At 43.1% G+C, this 21,556-nt stretch overlaps 1 protein-coding gene across 4 annotated transcripts in view; it reads right to left on the bottom strand.

Moving 5' to 3' along the window:
* Nucleotides 1-21,556, bottom strand: part of mv (lysosomal-trafficking regulator mauve) — a 111,349-nt gene that overhangs the window by 55,671 nt on the left and 34,122 nt on the right. For 3 of the 4 annotated variants that reach the window (XM_075870931.1, XM_075870932.1, XM_075870933.1), the window contains exons 14-24: nt 20,764-21,029; nt 20,382-20,571; nt 19,515-19,708; nt 16,209-16,306; nt 14,713-14,851; nt 12,388-12,576; nt 8,807-9,073; nt 8,065-8,293; nt 5,788-5,925; nt 3,316-3,690; nt 2,367-2,509 (exon numbers count right to left, since the gene is read on the bottom strand). In XM_075870931.1, the coding sequence (XP_075727046.1) occupies nt 2,367-2,509; nt 3,316-3,690; nt 5,788-5,925; nt 8,065-8,293; nt 8,807-9,073; nt 12,388-12,576; nt 14,713-14,851; nt 16,209-16,306; nt 19,515-19,708; nt 20,382-20,571; nt 20,764-21,029 (2,228 nt within the window). The remainder of the gene's footprint in view (nt 1-2,366; nt 2,510-3,315; nt 3,691-5,787; nt 5,926-8,064; nt 8,294-8,806; nt 9,074-12,387; nt 12,577-14,712; nt 14,852-16,208; nt 16,307-19,514; nt 19,709-20,381; nt 20,572-20,763; nt 21,030-21,556) is intronic. The other variant, XM_075870935.1, reaches the window with a different exon arrangement.

Raw genomic sequence — 21,556 nt, 5'->3', positions numbered from 1 at the left:
GATCGACGATATCGTCAGCCGAATGATTATAACACCAATCGTGATCAACCCGCTAAGACATCCTTCTTCTTCATCATCATCATCATCGGCCTGACTACGTCCACTGCAGGACAAAGGCCTCTCCCATGTTCCGCCAGTTAACCTGGTCCTGTGCTTGCTGCTGCCAATTTATACCCGCAAACTTCTTAATCTCATCTGCCCACCTAACCTTCTGTCTCCCCTTAACTCGCTTGCCTTCTCTGGGAATCCAGTGACTTACTTAATAACCAGCGGTTATCCTGCCTACGCGCTACATGTCCGGCCCAAGTCCATTTTCTCTTCTTGATTTCAACTTTGATATCCTTAACCCCCGTTTGTTCCCTAATCCACTCTGCTTACACATCCTTACACAATATTAAACAACGCTCAACAACATGACAAACAGGGCGGTGTCGTTAACGCCTGACTCACCCCGTGCGCCCACTGCCAATGGCCCGCAGTGCTGTGCACGGCAGACCTATCGCAAGAGACAACCAACCGCTTGCGCCAAGCGCCACGAGCCTAAAAGACTCACTCCTCTGTCTATGCCACCACCAAGGTTTGCCTGCCGCCCGGCATCACCGCTCTTACAACCATGATGATGATAGCAATGATCTACGCTCACAGACACAACGCCACCTATCGCGCGATAGTTGCGACCCTTGAATGTAGCTTTTGTGCGAGACACATGCATCACGAGGCGCAAACAACTTTACAAGAGATGTCAGCACTCTCACACGTTAATCTCTAGTTTTTTGGTTATCTAAATAAGAAGAGTGCCCCCCAAATAAAGGATTTGCATTCAGGTTCGATCTCCAAAACAGGGCGAATTTCTTGGCAACTAAGAAGCCTTCTTCTGAGCAATCCATGCGTATTTCCTGGTGGCTTTATGCTACAAGTTAGCATTTGTCAATTTCCCTTTCTTTCATCTTCTATACACTTGAGTCAGTAAACCGTAAGCAAGGCACTCCAATTTCTCTTCCTGATGCTACCAAAATTTTTTACCCTGGTTTGGCATTTTGAATAACAAACACTTTGATAAGAATTCTAAATACTTATGAGATAGACAAGATTTTTAGACAAGTAGAATTTCTCGAACAAGTACATCTTTTGTTAACCAAGTAGCAGAAAATGTTACTATAATGTTACATTTAATGGAGTGCGCCACCTGTTGTATATTTGGGTATGCTTCAGGGTTTCCCAACATAAAAAGTGACATGAAAAGGAAAGGTGGCAACAAGTCAGCACTCTATCACTTAAAAAACTAGCTTTTGAGCTCCAAGCCAAAAGTTCTAAATGTGTCATTGGTTTTTGTTCAGTTTGGTGTCCAGCAAAAATAATATAACCTAGAAACAGCAATGCATCTGTCAAGTATATAAATCATGCCCAATCACCACACTGCTTACCTAACCAAATAAACATTACAAAATGCATTTCCCTTAAATGTGTGGCATGAAATATGCAATGCCAGAAAATTATTTGCACTAAATATATTAAGCTAAAGGAGGGTGAACAAATAACAAAAATAAGTTATTTCTTTCTACAGAGAGAACTGAAAATAAATGCTCAGAACACTGTATACGAATGTACCAGTAATATACTGCAATGTAAATAAAATATATCAAAAGACGTGTATACCAAATCGCACTCTCAAAGGAATTGACTAAGAGGCATTCTAACAATCTTTGCAACTTGGTTTTGATACCGACAGACCTGGAGAATTTAAATTATAAATATATTTATCAAACACTTACCAATCAAACATGTCATGCAAAGCGCTCCCTCCTAATAAGGATGATGAAACTTGGAAGTTTTATTTTCTCAAGCTACTAATACTGGATTAATAAAATCAGACCCCTACTGTAAAGGTTAGATACATTCCCACATGACACGCTTAGCTAATGCTTTATGACAGAACCATCCAGTTTTTGCATTACAGATCAAAACAATGTGTAGTAAAATAAATTTCGAAGTGCCAGTGGCATTGCCAGGGGTTGGCACGCAATGCTTGTCCCCCCTCCCCCCTCCCCCCTCCAGATCTTCTTTAGTTATGGCACATTGGGCACAAAATGACACTCGACTACATCTGCCTGCTCGGCCGCCACTTCAGATCAAAATTTGTGCCTACGGCCCGGCCAAGCGCTCTAGCAGTTGTTTCGGGGTAAAGTATTATAGTTAAATGTTTGACACAACAACTAGTAGACTAAAATAATCTCATTACTATTCTGAATTAGATCTTGCAAAAGTCTGTCATACTTCAGTCTCTTTTGTCAGCCACAAAAGGTGCACAGAGGTTGCAAAAAGTACGGGTGGTGCAGCCACATGACGTATGGCAAAGGTGCACTTACGCATAGGACCTGGTTGCGAACCAATGCATTTTCATTATGAGCCAAAATCAGGAGTGCTTCCAGTCGAACCACAGGTTCAAGTTTCTCACGAACCACGTTTTCTGGTGTGGCCACCAAGATATCCTGCAGCAACTTGAGGAGGCCTGCATTTCACGATTGAAAGAACAAACAGCAGAAATATTCATTACTGATAGCCTGACCACCAGTAATGGATGGAAGCCGTAGATGCACGACAAATAGAATTAAAAAACATCATGACCTTGAAGATCTTCTTAATTTGCATAACTACTTGCATAATGGATTAGGTAAATTGCAGTGTAACTGCATGAAGATAGAAAGTGAATTGCCCAGAAACTGAATGAAAGTTCACATAGTAAAAACTGCTGGCAAAAACAAAACTACTGTTTAGTATAACGTATTTCACCCTTCTAGCAGGCAAAGTATTAGGAAAGTAAACACAAACACAACATTTCAGTGATGTATGCATAAATTGAAGCAGCTTATAACTTTTCTCTGAATTAGTTTTAAAAGACTAACAAAGATACTGAATGTACAATGCATTTTCAGAACATTTTTTTGATAATTGGTACTTACTGCATGAAAAGAAGCAATCATTAAAACTATAGCACGACTAAACCTCATTCAATTATTTTCACTTCAGATGCCTTTGCTCGAACAAAAATTCCAGCAAAGGCAGCCTGATGGTGCATGTGAGGATTTCATAAAATAAGTTAAGCTATCAGGCCTTATCCTTTTACTACACCAGAAGCCTAATATTTGTTCAAGAACTCTTGTCCTCACTAGCCTGTCATAAACGCCCCACTCGATTACGAAATTGCCCGCCAATTAGCCCACTATCCTGCTGCAATTCTTATCAGCCTGAACTGGTCTGGCGTCTTCCTAGTGTTCCTTTCAGGCCATTTCCGCAAAACTACTTTGACTACATCACCTAGCACGAGCCCGGTCATGTCGTCCTTGGCTTCTGCTGGCTCTTCCTCCATTTCTGCCCATGGATTCGGTGACAAAGGTATGGGCGAAGACGTCATGGGGTGTCGAATGCTGCCCTCGAATGGACAGCCTGGTCTCGGCAGATCCTCTGTTCGGTTGTGGCTTTGACCACCAGCTTCGATTTCGCCGGAGAGCAACAAGCTGAGTGCTTCGGTGGCTGTCGGCTTTGGCCCCGGCTTGACCAGAGCCGGGCACGGCTGAGCTGGCTCTCCGTGCACGGATGCCAAGTTTGCGTCGACCAAGCTGTTGCCGTCGAGGCTGTTGTACAAGTCGGCAGGAACGGCATTGGGACGAATCTTCACAACCTTTGGCACATCTGAATGCAAGAAAACACGAGCAAAAAAAAACTTCTAGACAAGGATTCCATCCAGAAACATAGACCTCTGCATAGAATGCTTCTTCTTTTACGCAGTTTGTGCAAACAACGTTGGAACTGACATGGGAAAAATCTTTTACACCCAATACTAACTATAATCAATATATATATGTACAAGTTTGTCCCCCACGGCTGAGCTGCGGTCACAGTGCTCGGCTGCCGACCCGATGATCGCGAATTCGGTTCTTGCCACAGCAGTCACATTTCGATGAAGGCAGAATGGTAGAGGCCCATGCACAGGGTGATCTCTGTGCACACTGAAGAAGACCAGATGGTCGGAGCCCTCCCCTTCAGCATCTCACGTAATCATATTATTGTTTTAGAATGTAAAATCCGGCATATTAGCATTATTATTATTGCTATATACAGTTAAGACATTCAAAATATTTAGCCAGCAATCATATTATTTACTTTACTGCCAAAAGTAATTTTTTTATGCATTGTATGCAAATCGAAACTTGCTTCCCTATGATGACTACTGTGTCAAATACAGCACTAGGGGTTTATTTTCATTAGAGAATGTTTGCTGAAATGAACCACAAGAAAATGAGATGTTAGATAACGATTCAGGTTTTATTATCCAGTTAAACTCCTTTATGGAAAACCTTCCTCACTGGCACACAACAACCGAACTTTTTACCAAACACAAAATTGTGCGGGTAACTAAATTATATGAGTATCGTCTTTGTCATTCCATCAAGCGTGAAATCAAGTATAGTACATTTCTACTTCGTAAGATTGCTCTGCTAGAGCCGCGAAAACATATATGCAGAACAAGAAATACAGATATATGGCACGTTCAAACATACAGAACAACTTACGGCACGCAAACCCTGAAAAACCAGCTTCCGCGACTGCTCAATAGCTTCGCAGCTAAAAACGCACCCCTTGAAACATTGACAAATAAAGAGTTGTTATCATTTTTTCTTTCATAATTCCTGTTATCTGTTTGCTCGCGATTTCTGTGCCTTAAAAGTGTACTTGCTTGTATTGTGTCTTTCATTTTTCTTTTTCTGTTATATTATGCACATTTGGTTGTGTTATATTATGCACATTTGGTGAATCCTTGCTGCTCGCCAAGTTAGGGGTCAGCAGCTCAGTCAAGCTGTACGATCCTCGGATTTTGCAGCTTTTACTGCGGGCCCCTGTCATCATGTACACAATGATGATGAAATAAACGTATTATTATTATTATTATTATTATTATTATTATTATTATTATTATTATTATTATTATTATTATAAGAAGCATGCTCCGGGCAACAATTCTTGTGTTTTATAAGAGATGTCTTTTACAAGCAGGGTACCACGTATGCATTTTTTTACCAACCCGTATTTTAGTGTAGGGACACTGATGTCACCTATACCCATTTGTCTCTTATATCAGTGTCTCTTATAGTAAAGGGGTTTGACTGTATCAGATCATTTATCATATCCTTGCTCATTACATCAAAGTTCCCAGGTATCTATATTTACTGCAGTCACTACAATATGGTGTAAAACACACATGTTAGACCAATGTTGACACCACTAAGTTATTGAGAACTACATTCTAAAGAACAACTTATGCATTAAAGGTCAGAACTAATGTGGGCACTTCATGCAGGTCAATGCTTTCAGAGAATGTGCGTGCTACTGTGTCGTTTGAGTCTACAAGTGTCGAACAGTGTGCAACTATGTCTGCTGCTGCATTCACTATGTTGACATGAAAGCACTACAGAGACAGTCGCATGCATGAAATGAATACAAGTGCACAGACATTAAGGAGCACATTTCTTCTGACCTGAAAGGATGACCACTGGTATTTCCAATTTTCATTACCAGTTCGCAAGAATGGCTCTTTCAATGGTGTTGCTCAAGAAGACAAACCAGATACCATGACCATTAACTTTGATAATCCAACAGAGACAGGAATGACCGCATGAACGCTGATTCTGTCGCTGCCGACATGCAAACAAACGATTCCTCGACGTCATCCTAAGAATGGCAATTGATTTATCAATAGCTCAAGGAGCTAATCAGCGTAATAAGCCTTACCAGGTTCTTTGATTTTCCTGATTCCCTCATTGGGAGCTGAGCGTGAGAACACGCCAAGAAGATGGCCAAAGCTTCCTGACAGCGGACTCGATGCAAGCGAAGATGGAGCAGTGCGACTGGTTTCCAAGAGAGAAAAACCTGCACTACGTTGCACTAAGCGTTAATTGCAGCATACAGAGGTCACCTCAACCAGTTCGCATCAGTATACTAAAACACAAAAATTTGTTATGACTAGTTAGAAATAACATTAATGACTACCAATACATTCAGACTGGTAACTTCCACTGTCGGTATTTTTTTAATTTTCATAACAGACAACCACTAGTTCAATAACTTGCATTCGTGTTTAGTTAAGGTTCAGGCTACAACATTTAGGTGAACTGTACCAGAGCCAAATTTTAAGAAGGTATTTTTTTCATTTATCACGTACTAAGAAAGGTAAAAATATTATTAACTGCTGTTCCTAAGATCGGTTAGGTGCAGTTATCTACTAGAAAAGCCAAGACTGAAACACTGCACTTACTTCGCATAGTTAGACGGTTACACGGTGCAAGTTCAACCAGCAGCAAAAGCTTAAGGGACATAAAATTTTCGACAAAGCTATGGTCCCACTTTGTCTAGGAACATCGACGACAATCGATTGTGCCAATCTGTAGTAGTTCTTGTGACCCATACAGTAATACCCGCTAGAAAAGATGAACCATACACTAATAGTGTGGAAATTCGCATTTGCAATGGAACCAATGTCCTGCAAACTTTTGCTGCTGGGTGCCCTCTGAGCCTTGCCATGCTAGAGGCAAACAAGCAGTGAAGATTTAGTTGGAAAGGTGGTCAACTACAGGTGAAGTGAGAAAAAAAACACAAGAACTCTTTTGACTCGGATTCACTGGTAAAGCAAAGATAACGTGCAGGTGCTCAGAAATAAACCTATCACCAAAAGTGCATCACTTGGATCTGCTGATAAAATCAACATGCAGAGCAATGTTCTTTTCTTTGCTGGATCTGTTAAGAACCATCAGAAAAATTAGTGCAAGTACAAGCTGTACCATGAAGGACACAGGTCTCTTTTCTTTGTATATGCAAATACGCACTGACTTGACCTCAATGAATTGTGTTTAGTTGATAATGCATCGCTAATGAGCTGTTTGCACTTTGTAGCTGTATAATCTGAGTGAAAAACTAAAGGACACTGTTCAGCAGTAACAATCTAATTTATTTCTAAGAAGGGAAGCCCAATAATAGTTGTTCAGAAAAAAAGCAGGTCAGAGGCGCAGCCAAAAGTTTTTTTCACCGAGTAGAGGGGGAGGAGGTTCAACAATACTTTATGTATGTTTGTGTGTGTGTGTGTGTGGGTGCACGTGTGTGTGCATGTGTGTGTGTTTGTGTATGCAAGCAAATTTCCCTCCCAGATTTTCCCAATTTTGCTTGCAAAAGTAGGAAATTCTGGGAATTCTGGGGGGGATCATCCCCCAACCCCTTTGGCTATGCCCCTGAAGCAGATGACTGACCAATATCAAAACAAAATGACGTTAAGGCATCCATTTGGATACATAAGAATTTCCATATGAATGTATTCTCCGTACAAAGTATCCATATGAATGACTCCATACAAGCGTTTCATATAGATCCTTTGTATGGAGTTCACAAAATCTACGTATATAGATTTTGAAATGTGGTTTCATTCAAATTGAAGTCAGTGACTTGTTTCTATTTAGACAATAGTTTTATCTCACCATACGATATTCTGTTGAACTGTAGACTGGATGAATAAAAAAACAGGCATCTATATTACTGTTCTTTTTGCTGCTTTGTTTTTCTGTTCTAGGTATAACCCTTACTAACAGAACCCGTGGTTAAAAGATACTTTTACCGGTATCTTGAACAAAAAAAGTAAACCTGCAAGATGAGGCCTTCTCGTCTTTCCCAACTATCTGTTCTGATGTGTAATGTCCTAAAAGCCAAGACCTCTGTGAAGGCACAAATATCTGATCTGAGAACATCGCCACAGTGCCACTTCCGAATTGTGGCTGCGCCAATTGGGAATAGAGCGCAAGAACTTATGGTCAACACTGGGGTGCCCGATGTTGGCACGCAACGGCCTCGCTATTGATGCAGACAACAGTTTAGGCACATACAAAACACAATCGCGTCGCACCTTCTCCATATCTAAACCTCTGTTCGCATCCACAGCATCGTTGCCGATCGAAATAGTTGCAATCATGGCTTAACTGATGAAAGTGGACTGCAACTGCAGTTTTTACACCGTACACGCCTGACCTGCAGAGTTGGGTGCGCAGTCTTGAGGAGGCAAGGAGTAGAAGGCGGAACGTCCCTGTGCCACGTGGGCATTGGAAGCACGGTGAAGCAGCAGCAAGAGGTCAAGACAGGCGCTGAGTCGTTGTGCCAGCTCCCCGGCAGCCGGTACCAGCGCACTTAGCAGCTTGAGTACTAGAGGCAGAGTGCCAGGATGGCCCAGGCTGCCCTGACTCTCGTCCACAAGCAGCCGCTGAAAAGAAGGAAAATCGCATGATGACGATCAATCAAAAATATGCGACTCATTACCAAGCAGTCATAATAGTAGCCATAATCCGCTCAGTTTGAATCACTTACAGGACAAAATCATCTTTCCGGCAATATCCGACCACTGTCTTTACTTGCCCTATTTCTGGACTTTTCCAGCTGATTGTGAGTTTGTGTACCGATTCAAAATCATCACGTGAAGAATATGGGATGAAGGCAGAGATATGGAAACAAAGAGTCTAGCTGTGTTCCTGATGTGATGATATTAGATCCCACATACTCAAGATGAACATGAATCACAATAGAATTGATATTCGATCTGAACATGAATCACAATAGAATTCACATCTATTGATTCAATTAACTAGTTTCACACTGCTCTGCCGATACAAAAATTCCTCATTTCATTAAACCCCTTGGCATCCCACCAAGTGACCGACGACATTAGTGATCGATTAATTGATTGATGAATCAATTTCCCCTCCAAGTGCAGACCCACCCTGAGTGCGGTGAGCAAGGAACCCAACAAGGGCGCCGCCTGTGCCAAATTGTGCTCCCGGTACGGGTGACGCTCGCGCAGCAGTGCCCACATGGCTCCCAGCAGACGTCGGCGGCCAGCACCAGGCCTCCAGTGCTCGAGGAGTGTGCTCGCCAGCTGGGGCCATACGAGCAAAGGCTCCTGGCCTGTCGGATGTCGCACCGCCTCCACACCGCTCTCCCCGTCCCATTGCAGTAGAGGACGGCTACTGCACGCGTTCACCGCCACCTGCGTCCCGTAAACACATGACAGGTCAATAATGAACAGGGAGATTTAGCATATCCAGTATTTAGGTAAACATTTGACAAGATAACAGGTTACCAGACACTGACAATAACATCTTGCACTGCTTCAACTAGGCACAGTGCCTTCACATACATTGCTTTGCATTCTACAAATACTCTTGCTGAAAAAGTTTAAAGGAACACTAAATTGAGACAATAAATTAGTTTAGATTGATTAATTATACACACTGGAGATTTTACTGTCAGCAATATCACTATCATGTTTGTTAACAAACGAATTTTAAAAAAGAACTCATGTCAAAAGTGCCATCTTAAGCTTCTCTCCAAAATCTTCAATCAGGACATCCCAAATTTCAGTTTTTTTTTTCATATTTTGGCCGCAGTGGTTCAACAAATTCCTGAAACTTGGTACATTAAGTCTTTGGCTGTGTTAAACAACAATGTACTTTATTTTCACAAATTAGAAACCATGTAGGCCCTAGCAGACATCGTCAAAAATACATGACATCATGGAGACTGGTGTAGGAACTTCAATGTGGCATCCCCACCCACATTATCTCGCTTACCCAATGTATTCTATCAGCCGCTGTGGTATTTTAGTATTGCGTAAGAGCAATCTACGAATACAAGAAAAATCATTTTCCTTTTAAGAGCCCCTTTAAAGTAAGGTATATACTTGGTTACTGCTACCACAACTGTGTTTTTCTGGTTGAGCTTTGCACCTCCAGATGGCACAACCACTCTGGCTGCTCATGTTTATGCTTTGTGTGACCCAGTGATCTACAATGTTTTCTGACACACTAAAGTTCTTGATGCTCGATTTTTGTGGCTATGAGCACACAACACATTCGTTGACGGCTGCCATGTAGGCGCGCATTTTATTCCACAACAGACTTGCCTTCAACAAAATCCAAACGTATGGCATTGAATTGTTTAACTGTCTTGACTGAATTACGGTTCAATTTCAATTTGAAGCAAGGTTTAATACAATCGAAAAGACACAAGTAACTAGAGACCTTAAACACAGTTGCAGCAAATCGGATGGAGGAACAGCCTACTTTCTCGTGTTTTTAAGGCTAAATAGAAAACTTCAAAAAAGAATGTAACAATGTCACTAAACATGTGAACACTCAATGCAAGAGTTAGCACACCTAAACAGCCCTGCAAGAGGCCTGCAAATGTACGAATTATTTGTAGGCTCGTGTGGATAGTGAATTTCAGGTCCGAAGGGAATTCGAAGGAAATAGTGATTTTGAATGAATAATTTCAAATCGAATTCGAATGGTATGTATGACATATAAAAAAAGAGGAATATTTATCATGACCTAACTTACCTGCACAATATTCCTTTTGAATTGGAATAAGGGCTCTATGCAAGAGCCTTTTTTTTTTTCGTTCAAAGGAAGTCAAAACAACCTTGAGTAATAGTTTGGGTAAGATGCAAGTGATAACCTGTAATATACTTCACGTTTAAAAATTTATTATACTTGGAGCATATAATCTGTCAAACAAGCTGAATAAAATGAAGAATTGATTTGAGGGTAACATGCTCCTTTAAAGGGGCCCTGCAACACTTTTTCAAATAGCCAAGGAGCCAGTAAGCATGCTTGTTGCCTCACAAATATACCTCTGCAAAGTTTCTAGAATCAGTCCGGTATGAGTTGAGTTCCAAAAACTTGTTGCACGCTGCAATTGCATTCTCTCTGCTCGTCCCGACGATATAGCTGGAAGCTAAGCAGGGAGGAATGGCACGGCAAAAGAAAATACGTCACGCGCACCTCGTGACCTTGAGCACCTCTTTTTTTTTTCTTCAAATATGTGGCTTTCTAGTGCGATCACGCACGTACTCTAGAACAAGCGGCGGCCTTCCGCGGCAGTCCCGGTAACGACGAGCGCGCCATGCTCAAATCAGCCAATGGCTGTGACCAGAGCCGTATATTCCTTCTTGGCTGTGACAAGTGATTTTTGAGCTTGTAGTGTCATTCACCGAGGAAAGAAGGCAATTTTTAGCTTTGAAAATTTATTGTGAATTACAGGCCGCGTGCTGCGCTATATTTGCCTCGTGTGTTCTCGGTAGCCTCGACTACCAATCAGCAGCGTTTTCTGACCCTCAGTAAATGTTGCAGGGCCCCTTTAAATTTGAAGGGGGGCTTTGCGACAAAGTGTATTTCTCCTGGATAGGTGCAGACTAATAAACACCTATTCCTTCATTGCGAATACTTCAAATATATTCGACAATTTAAATTAAAATCGAAGCTAATTTGAATAATCAGCTATTCGTTCGAATATTCTAAGCATTCGAATATTTGCACAAGCCTAGTTATTTGCATGGTAATTAAATCTCATTACAGTACTTCATAGTTTATATCAAACCTTATGTGTACCTTCAAGCAAGTGTAAGGTGTAGTGACACGTATCACGAAGAAGTACGGCCACTAGCATGGGTCCGGTCTTAGCGAGCTGTAGGGCACGCGTTAACCGTCGCCGTGGCAGAACATTATACTGCTCAAGGTCACAACACTTCATTGTCTGTGGCAACACAAAAACTTAGTACAGCCCGTTGCAAAGGCGCAGCAGGAAAGCGAATGGGCTTATCCACGCCACGGGCAAAAGTACTGCACAGGGTGCCAAGAGCGCGTCTCCGTGGTTAAAGTGATTCACGGAGACACCGGGACCAAGGCCCGGTTGCTCGAGCGAGGGCAAAGGTGCTCGCGTTGGCTTCGGAGAGATACGGGTCAGAGTAGCCTGGCCACGCACTAGGAACCCGCACCACTCTTTGGCCTAGCGTTCGGAAAGGGGGGGGGGGGGCGACATAAGGTAAGCGTTTGCCGCGGGCGAAAGGCGCTGTTGGCGAAGTCTGAATGAGCCCCAAAGGGAGCTGATGGATGGAAAAGAAAAGCGTGTTTACCCCCATGTTGTCCCCGGAGAGGTCTCTCGCACTTCCGAAGCACGAGCGCGAAACCTCTCGGGAAACTCTGCCAGGGTGCCACAGTCAACATCCGCTACCGTGTGAGAGGGGTTAAACGTCCCTCTCCGCTCTCCCAGCGCGGCAGACTATAGAGGAGGGGAGTCATGTCGGGACATGAGAACGGAGAAAAGGCAGCAAAGCCCATGCAAAGGCAGCGGGCTAGCCTCAATTTCCACAAAGGCAATGTACAAATTAAATACTAACATTATCATTTGCACATTCTGCAAGAATTCTTTGTTTGGCAATCACCTTATTTGGGCTGACAACAATGATAACAACGGTATTTGTTACCACACTTAAGACACGTATGCCTTGAACATTTAGCTTACCAGGAGACATCGTGGCGAGTCAGCTGCCCATCGGTGATTCTCGACCAGCTGCCCCAGAAGACTGAGTGCCTCGCTTGCTCCAAGCAGAATTCTGGGTGTGCCCCAGGTTGCACTGGGCTGCCCCAACATACCCAGAGCCAGCTCCAATGCAGCTGCCTGAGGGCCGTCTTCTGTCGTGCATTCGACTACCTGCAGAGAGTTACAAAATGCGTGCGAAAATCGCAATGACTGAAATTTTGAACACTTTCTCCAATAACTCACACCCTGCCTGCACAAGTGCGTCCTAATTTGGGCACTGAGTCAAGCAGAAGAGATAATTTGGTTTTGCATCTTTTAATACATCACCAGTATCATCCTATGATAGTCTGATCCGCATAATCACCAGCGGCCTTTTATGAAACTATAAACAAGTGAAGCCAAGCTAATCACTGCATTCAATTCATGGGAAAAAAGACAAAACTTTGACTCTGAGGTTTTATGGGCCAAGATGACGATACAACCACAAGGCTTGCCATAGCGGTGGACTTCACAGTGATTTTCGACTATACAGGTTTTTATGACATGCAATAAGAGGGTATTTCGGCATTTTACCTCACCAATGTCTGCCAAATCATCCATGGCTTTTTCGCTCTGCTTGTCAACACTCGGTTTTAAAAAAAGACGGCAGCATATCTACGGGGTGAATGATCGAGAGTGGGGCGAAGCATCCGTCCGTCCATTTGTTCTTGCTTCTATTCGTCCATGCGTCCGTCTGTGTGATCGTTCGTGTGTCGATCCGCCCGTCTGTGCGTGCATCTGTTAGTGCGTCCGCATGTCCATCCGTGCGTCTGTGCCTGCGTTCGTCCATGCATCTGCCCCTGCATCCGTTCATGCGTCCATACATCCGTGCAGCTATCCGTGCGTCCGTCCATGCATCTGTCTGTGTGTCCATTGGTCCATCTAGTCAACACTCCAAGTACCACCATCTCGCATCTTTTCTTCATATATTCCGCATATAGAAGCACCGCCATCTAGCGGTCATTCCAAGGATCCAAGGACTAAACGAGAGATGGCACACGCACACTTTTTTACAGCTTGCGCTTCGTGTCTACTTCCCACCTTTAACCACCTTGAGTTCATGGTATATACTAGTTCACTGTATTCATGGCACTGCGACCAAACGCTCGCTAAACTTTTCTAAAACTAAGGAGGTTACGCCCAGCGAGTATAACGTAGCAAACCTTTCTTGTCAGATAGTGCTCAATGTACATGCCAATGGCTGCTAATGGGGAATGAGAGACAGGAGAATTCGGCTTTTAGTTAATGCGCTTGCTGCGAATTTTTTATTGTTAAACAACGCACAGGAGAACTCTCCCTTCGGCACCACCTTGTACGTCAAAACGTAAGGCTCGTTACACACTGCGATGAGGGACGAACGGGTGCCACTTTAAGGAGCTTCGCCCCTAAAACAACAATACAGTCGAACCCCTTTATAAAAGGCATTGATATAAGAGACAAATGGGCATAGGAGACACCAGTGAGCCTACATTAAAATACCGGTTGATAAGAAAATGCATACGAGGTAACCTGCTTAAGAAAGACATCTTATATAAAAGGCAAGAATTGCTGCCTGGAGCATGCCTCTTATAAAGGGGTTCAACTGTGTACCTTATTCAGAAGTGCGGTTAATTGGGCTAGCTGGTTTGTGGAATCTCGAATTGGCGAGCGAGCGCCACGCCACACTCTTGGAGTGAAAGGAACACACAGATGCGGTAGGTACAAACCAAAGAACAATACACATTTATTTAACTAATCTAGAAGGACGATATCATCCGTCGAATCGATGCATCAATCGTGATCAACCCACTAAGACATCCTTACACACAATTTTCATACACTCCAAAACATGACAAACACACAATAACACACCTAAGGCAGTGTCACCAACACTTGACTTACCACGTGGGCTCCCCAGTGCGCAGGCCTGCAGTGCCACGCGCCGAGGACCCACGCTACAGACAATCGTTCGCGGCAACCGCCACGCGCAGAAGAGACTCGCTCAACACTCGCCCGCCACCAAGGCTCGCTTCTGCCAGGGATCACTGCTGGTGCTACCCCATGATGATGATGACGATAGTGGTGCTCAACGTGAATACAACGCCGCCTATTGCACGGCGGTCTTCACCCGAAATGCAGCTTTGGGGCGAGACACATGTGCCCCACGGCGCAAACAACTTCAGAGGAGGTGTCAGCACCCCCACAGGTTACACATTAGACGTAGCACCACAGAAGGAACACACAAGGCGAGCACTGAGCAATGAAATGAACCAACGAAAAAATGCTTACTCTAGCCAGAAGGAAGAGGAATAGTCCGGGGCCTCCTAGACTTGCAGCTGCGTGATGGATCTGCTTTTGCCACTGCAGCTGGACAGGCGAGAGCCGTTGTGCCTCCCTTGACCGAGGAAGTGCACTTCGCTTGCGCTTTCTGACAAGAAATACAGAGAAAAACAAATATCAACAGACTGCAAGCATGATCGGTCGTTACTAACACTGAATTTTTTTATGTCATTTGGTTTTATTAAAGAATGAGCCCACATTGCCCTTGGGTGTTACAGAAGGGGGGGGAAGATTATGACACAGATACAAATATTTCTTCATTTGCACAACATGCTTGTTCTTCAGACAGGTTGTTCTATTCTGCTACCCACTTTGCAAAAAAAGGAATTAGCGAACATGCATGCCCTGGCGACATGCACTTGAAGAAGGTATCCCTCTACTGTTGTTGCCATGACGTCTTTGTCACGAAGACACCTAAATATTCCTATTACGGCAAAATAAACTGCACACCTGGGCCGCCTTTCACCAAAGCACCCTTTTTGCAATGTTACGTATGATATTCCAATAATTCAGTATGCTGTCCATAAACTTCTACGGAGCTCATGCCGTTACGGTATATGTTCAGTAAACTTCCGTAATAACCTCGGAATCAGCATATGGAATTACAAATTATGGACATCATACGGATTGCATATGGATCACTTCTATGAGGAAATGCCCTTAGGACGCTTGATGTCAAAGGAACGCTTGATGTCAATACCACTCAGTGCCACCAATGTGGCATTAAGTGTACACATTTTACAGGATGCAGGAAATAGTGTGAACTTTCATTTAATAATTCTTGCACTACTTGCATGTGGCCCTGTTGGCCCAATTCTTTTACTTCGATAACAGTGAAAAAAGCTGACAAACAAAAAAGAAACATGAAAAAGCAGGTGAATGAATGGCATTAAAGTTGAGTGTGATTCTCATTCAGTATGCAATATCTATTGATAAGTGCTTATGAGTGAATGAAGCTTTTGGAAACTAACTACCTGAACATTCCTACCAGGGCAAAAGAAACTGCACACCGGGCAGCGACCAAAGCCCCTCATTGCAATTTTCCTTATGCGATTCCAGTAAATCAGTATGCTGTCTGTAAATTTCTACGGAGCACATGCCTTAACTGTATATTTGCAACAAATTTCTGTAACACCTTTACAATCAGCATATAGAATTACAACTTATGGACAACATACGCAATGCATATGGATTGTTTCTGTAAGCAAATGCCCTTAGAGACTAAAAGAATGCTTGATGTCAATATCACTTAGTGCCAACAATGTGGCATGAAGTGTACGCATCCTACAGGATGCAGACAATGGTATGAACTTTCATTTGATTTTTCTCGCACTACTTGCATATGGTCCAATTGGCCCACTTCCTTTACTGCATGCAACTTGTACAATGTGAATTGCACAATAATCATTAGAGGGACAATGATTTGTCTAAATATCTAAACTTACTTGGATGCAGCCAGGAATGATGAAAAGGTCTGTGGGCTGCGTGGATAACTGACAAAGGAGTCACTCCTCTGCGGCGAAAACCACACCATGATCTCGTCCTGGTAAGCAAAGGAAGGTATATGTTCACTTTCAATAACTTCCAAGGCAAATGCAAGCCAGCTAAACAAAGCAGTTGCACAGGAGAAATAAGCAAGCTACGTGCAGAATAATTACAAGCCCAGAAGTTACTGTGCTTTTTAACAGTATCATTTCACATATCGGCCAGGCATCACAACACACAGTTGGGCCCACTTATGAAGAGCATCATGGTCACAAAAGAGCCATTCACACTAGATGATAAAGCAGGAGTAGGCCAATAAAGCATCAAGATCATTCATTTTTTTTTTCTATATCCGCTCAATAAACTTGCTTTGCCTGATCAACACTGATTAAAACTGGCTTCTAGATTGTTAAAAGCTGATTGGTGCTAATTACAGGGACCTTTGCCAATAATGACTTAGCACATTCACTACACAGCGTTAGTTGAAAAGAAAATCAGAGGCAGAATACCTTTATTATGTTCAATACAAAATGCCATGGGCCACATGATAATTACGACCTGCACAACGCCTTCATTCATAATAACCGAACATTAGTTACAACTTCATTCGTAACAAGTGGATCAACAAACTATTCCAATCTGACAAACAATAAAGAGGTGGCCAGCATTATTGGCTGTGTTATCACCAATACAGGGCACTAGCTACAAAACTCAACAACGCAAGCTACAAAATGCAACAAACGCATGGCTCTGTGGTACAGCACATGCATGTCATACAGACGGCCTTTGTTCTCAGACTGAAGTTTTATTAGGACCTTCCTTGCCTTTTTGGCAATTGACAAGACAATTTTTCGCTGACGTCAACATCGACACTGACATCAGCACTGGCACCAAAATCAAAATTTCTGTGAAATAAGCTCTTTAAGGGGACTGTCTACCGCCCTTCACTGCTTTTCTGTTTTGTGTCAAAATAAAAAAGTACCATCTGAAGTGTCTAAGCTTGCAGCAGTTTCTCTCAAAAGTGTGTAGAAATTTTAAAAACTGAATTTTTCAATCTGCGTTCGGCCTCCTTTTCTCGTTGGGATGAATATCCACAACACTGGTCGGTGAAGGCTATGACAATTATGCTGCCGCTGAAAGCCGAAAACTGAAACTGCGTGCAGTTTTTGCAGGCTTCATCAAATTTTGTTCATTGAAACAAATACCTCAGTGGTCATTTAAGGCATGCACACACATTTTTGTTGTTCTTATGAGTGGCGGCGGATGTCCAGCTCACATTTGCTGTTTGCAGGCAGGCGTGCATGCAAGTGAACACACTGCCGACAATGCCACCAGGCGCCTCTCTGAATGCGCGAGAAAAAAAAGCAAAAATTTGTGTCTGGCGCAGCCTAAAGCTGCCTCAAGTGCATAAAATACAATTTCAAGTTAGACATGTTTTTTTTAAGCAAAATAAGTCTAGCTGCGAAGATTTCTTGTCCTACCAGTAGATTGACCGCATCGCTGCTGGATGACGTGCCCTCCTAGCGATGATATTTTGTAGACTTTCAACATCCAGTCAACTTTTTCGTTACCACGCCTATTCAAATCAATCACCGATGATCGCCGCTTTTGGATCAATCGTCTATTTTGGCATGTTAAATTTGTTTCTCATGCACCCAGCACTTTCTAGTAGTTAGTCTAGCCACTCAACTGTAATGAAAGTTCTGTAATGAAAAAAACCTTTGCAAGCCAAATATCGAATTAAAGAATCAGCTTCGCAATTTGACTATGTTGAGCAGTAATAATTGCCAGAATTTTATGCCAGCTAATCAATAGACAGCTCTTCCAAGGAGTCGGGGGATATTGTATTTACAAAAATATTTACAAAGATGCACCGCATGTTTAAAGTGTCAAAATGGCCTTCTCTGACAATTTACAGCAGCTTTTGTTTTGCTTGCATCATTATATTCGACACAGGGTCTCATCTCGTGTCACTAGTCGCTCCTATGACGTCGTCATGACGCGCGCATGGGTGCGCACCAGCGCTGCAAAACACATGCGCTGCTCGAAACTGTCTTGCAACCCCATCGGAAATGAGTGAGGACAAGCTTAGAGTTCGAAGATGACAGCATCTCAGCTTCAAGTTTTGTGGCAACGATGTTTTGTGTCAGCCTGAGACATCCGCAGCCATTCATAGGTTTGTTTTGTTTACATCCTCAAGTCATCTTTTCCACTGTGAGTGCATATAGCTTCTGACATTTGTGCACAATCCTATAGCTACTGTGGTTACGTGCGAGATCCACACGTCGCTGGGGGGTGGCGTGGTGGCGCCGGCTGCAGAGCTTTTCGTCACGACAAGTAGGTCACCGGAACATATCTTGGCCCTAACTACAGAGCAGCACAAAACATTTTATGACCATGCGCGATATTGTTATGTTCTTACTTCTTACTTACGATGTGTAAAATGCAAAGAAATATGCTTGGAGGCATATATTGGAACGCCAACCTACGCGGAGTGAGGTGGCTCATGGAAAGAGGCGACGCTAAGCGAAATAGCGAAGTTAATTGGACATCTCATTTATAGAGGGATTATGCACATCACAGGTATCCATCTATATTGGAATACCTGGAGATTTTTATCGCAAGACAACAAAATTTTACTCAGAAAAGTGTACGAGTTCACTTGTGTCACACAAAAAACCATGCAATGCTTCACCGCATGGCACAAGCAACGAAGCAGCACCTCCCTTCTGGTTTTCTTTGTCTATGGGAAAAGAAACATTTTGTACAACATTTATTATTTTTATACCGTTTCTGGGTCAATTACCTACAAAATATTTATTCTGAATTTTCTTTGTTTAGAATATGTATGCATATATAGTGTTTTTTTATTAGACTGCCAGCTGGCAACGAAAAAATTCCACTTTTCACATTTTTATTCAATCTAAAATATTTTTGTTGCTCTGCAACATATATTTTTTTTTGAAAAAGCATTTCATTGTGCTAAGTTTGGTATGCTGCAATGCATGCTGCAGTACTTTTGAAACTGGCAAAAACGACCTTCCCGAGACATATCTAAAACAACCATTTTCTTGCGGTAAGAAAAAAGTTAAAATTATATTTCCTGTTTTTATGGGACAGAAGCATGCTCGTTGCCACCGACGTAATGAACGATCTTGTCATTTGTGCTACAATCAGAATTTTTTTTTTCTAAGCGGTAAACAGTCCCTTAAACGTTATCACGTTAAAAAGGCTAGAAGAGCTTTCAAGATTCCACGGCCACACACCTCTAACGTAGCCAGCACTCCTCGCAACTGTCCAGGCCCCAGCCACCTCCTGAGGGAACCTTTGCGAACCAATCCGGGGCTGATGTTAACTCTCGCCGAGTCTTCATCTTCGCTCAGGAGGCATGATGTGGGCACAACCGCATCAGCGCCCCTCAAGTAGAGAGCCAAGCACTCGGCTGAACCGAGGCAAGAACCTGAAACAACCACAACAGTGGGGCACGTGTTGTCAGAATAAGTTGACGATCAACATTTGATTATAGTTCGTTCGGGTTCACTATGTCCTTGTTCGCTAAAGTTGCTGAAACTATTCTGCCTAGTTTTTTTTTTTAGAAAAGGCTTTCGGTTACCTAGAAAAGGGTATCTAAGTAAGCGGTAGGGCTGTTCCCTTTTGCGGCCGATTTCAAATGTGTGGCCTCTTTTTCCCTCTCAGAATTTTCTCTGTCTCATTCACTGTATTTATTTGCCTGACAAGAGGGCAAATGGAAACAGTGAATGCATAGGTATCCGATAAAAACTTTTTAATATGTAAAAAAAAGTGTGCATACTTTATGCTTAGCGACTTTTCAGCCACCATCTTGAATTTTGTTGCATGACAGAGCAGGGACTCCCCTTTCAAATCTTGTCGAATTATTTTTCACCGTACGGAAGTGCTTGCTCAGGATTTTACAGCATGGGGAAAAGACGCGACGTTGTTGGCCCATATGCAGCTCCCGGGCCTTGTGTTTAATTAAGACCCCCGATTTACACCGACATCATTAGGAAAGAGCTTGCAGATCAGTCGACATAAAAAAAACAATACAACCAACTACATCAACCAACACCGAAACGATTTCTCTAACTGGGCAAGCCAGGGGTTGAGCAGCGAACCTCGGAAAAGGAGCAGGTTTCCTAGACTCCATGACACACCACCACTGACGAGGGCCACTGAGGTGCCAGTTCCCGCACTCTGGCCAATCCAGAGCATCGGCCCCGGCTGGTGCAAGCAGCTGTCACCACCCTGTCCTTCCAGGGGCAAGTGCCAAGAACGACTGTGACGACCGTCAACCGTTAACGTCACCTGCACAGGGTCCAACACACAATAGTGACAGTGTAACATAGAACGTTAGCACGACTTCGATTTTTTAATACTTTTAGCTGGCATACTCTACACAGTAGACAGTCTTGTCCCAATAGACAGTCAGAACAGGCAGTATTGCCCAAATGTGTCACATTTTTATTAGCCACCCTCACAATGCTCTGGAGTACTCACCGAAGCATAGCTGCTTGTTTCAGCGGTGTTTCGTGGCACGTGTTCGTGGTACGTGAGGGCCAGGTGGTGCCAACCATGGCTCGCCAGCGCTCTCTCGAAGCTACACTGGGAGGCAGCATTGCAGGCTGCACTCTCTGCCACACTGGTGCCATTTTGCGTCAGCCACAGTGACACTGTACCCTTCTCGACGTCTTCAGCCCAAAGCTCGCACAGAAACTGGCCACAACCCAGGGACACCAGGTGCAGCCGAGTGCCGTCTTCATGACCTGAGAAAAAAAAAGGCGACGCCGTCTGTAATTGTTGTCTAGACACCAGTGTCTTTCAGTAGTTTATCATCAGTAAGTATGAAATACCACACGGCCCGTGGTAGGTGCGTCACTATTTCAATCTGCAGGACTTGTATTAGCCACTTTACCAATACTGCCACATTACCATACACACTGAGCAACTTGCGCAACAATAACGTTTTCAGATCATGGTATATTTAACATGTAATAGTAATACCATTGCCTTATTGCTACAATACCACTATCACTTTTAAACCACTCTATTGTCAAGTTTTAGTGCATGGCAATGCCATTTTATCATCTCTCATAGCCACTGTCTCGCATCATCTACACTAAAGAAGGCTGGCATTCTTTGAAGCACACCTAGTGCCCAAAAATTAATTGTAATCCGTCTTTCATACCTTTTTCTCCTTCTATCCTGTGGCCCTAAACTTCAGTGAGGATATGAGGACATCTTGAAAATTTGTTGCAGTAGGAAGTTAAGCATGATTAAAGGGCCCAGCATC

Source organism: Rhipicephalus microplus, chromosome 8 (assembly GCF_043290135.1).
Source record: "Rhipicephalus microplus isolate Deutch F79 chromosome 8, USDA_Rmic, whole genome shotgun sequence".
Taxonomy (NCBI): Eukaryota; Metazoa; Arthropoda; class Arachnida; order Ixodida; family Ixodidae; genus Rhipicephalus; species Rhipicephalus microplus.
Note: the sequence above shows the minus strand (reverse complement) of the source record. Positions and strands in the feature narration are given on the sequence as shown.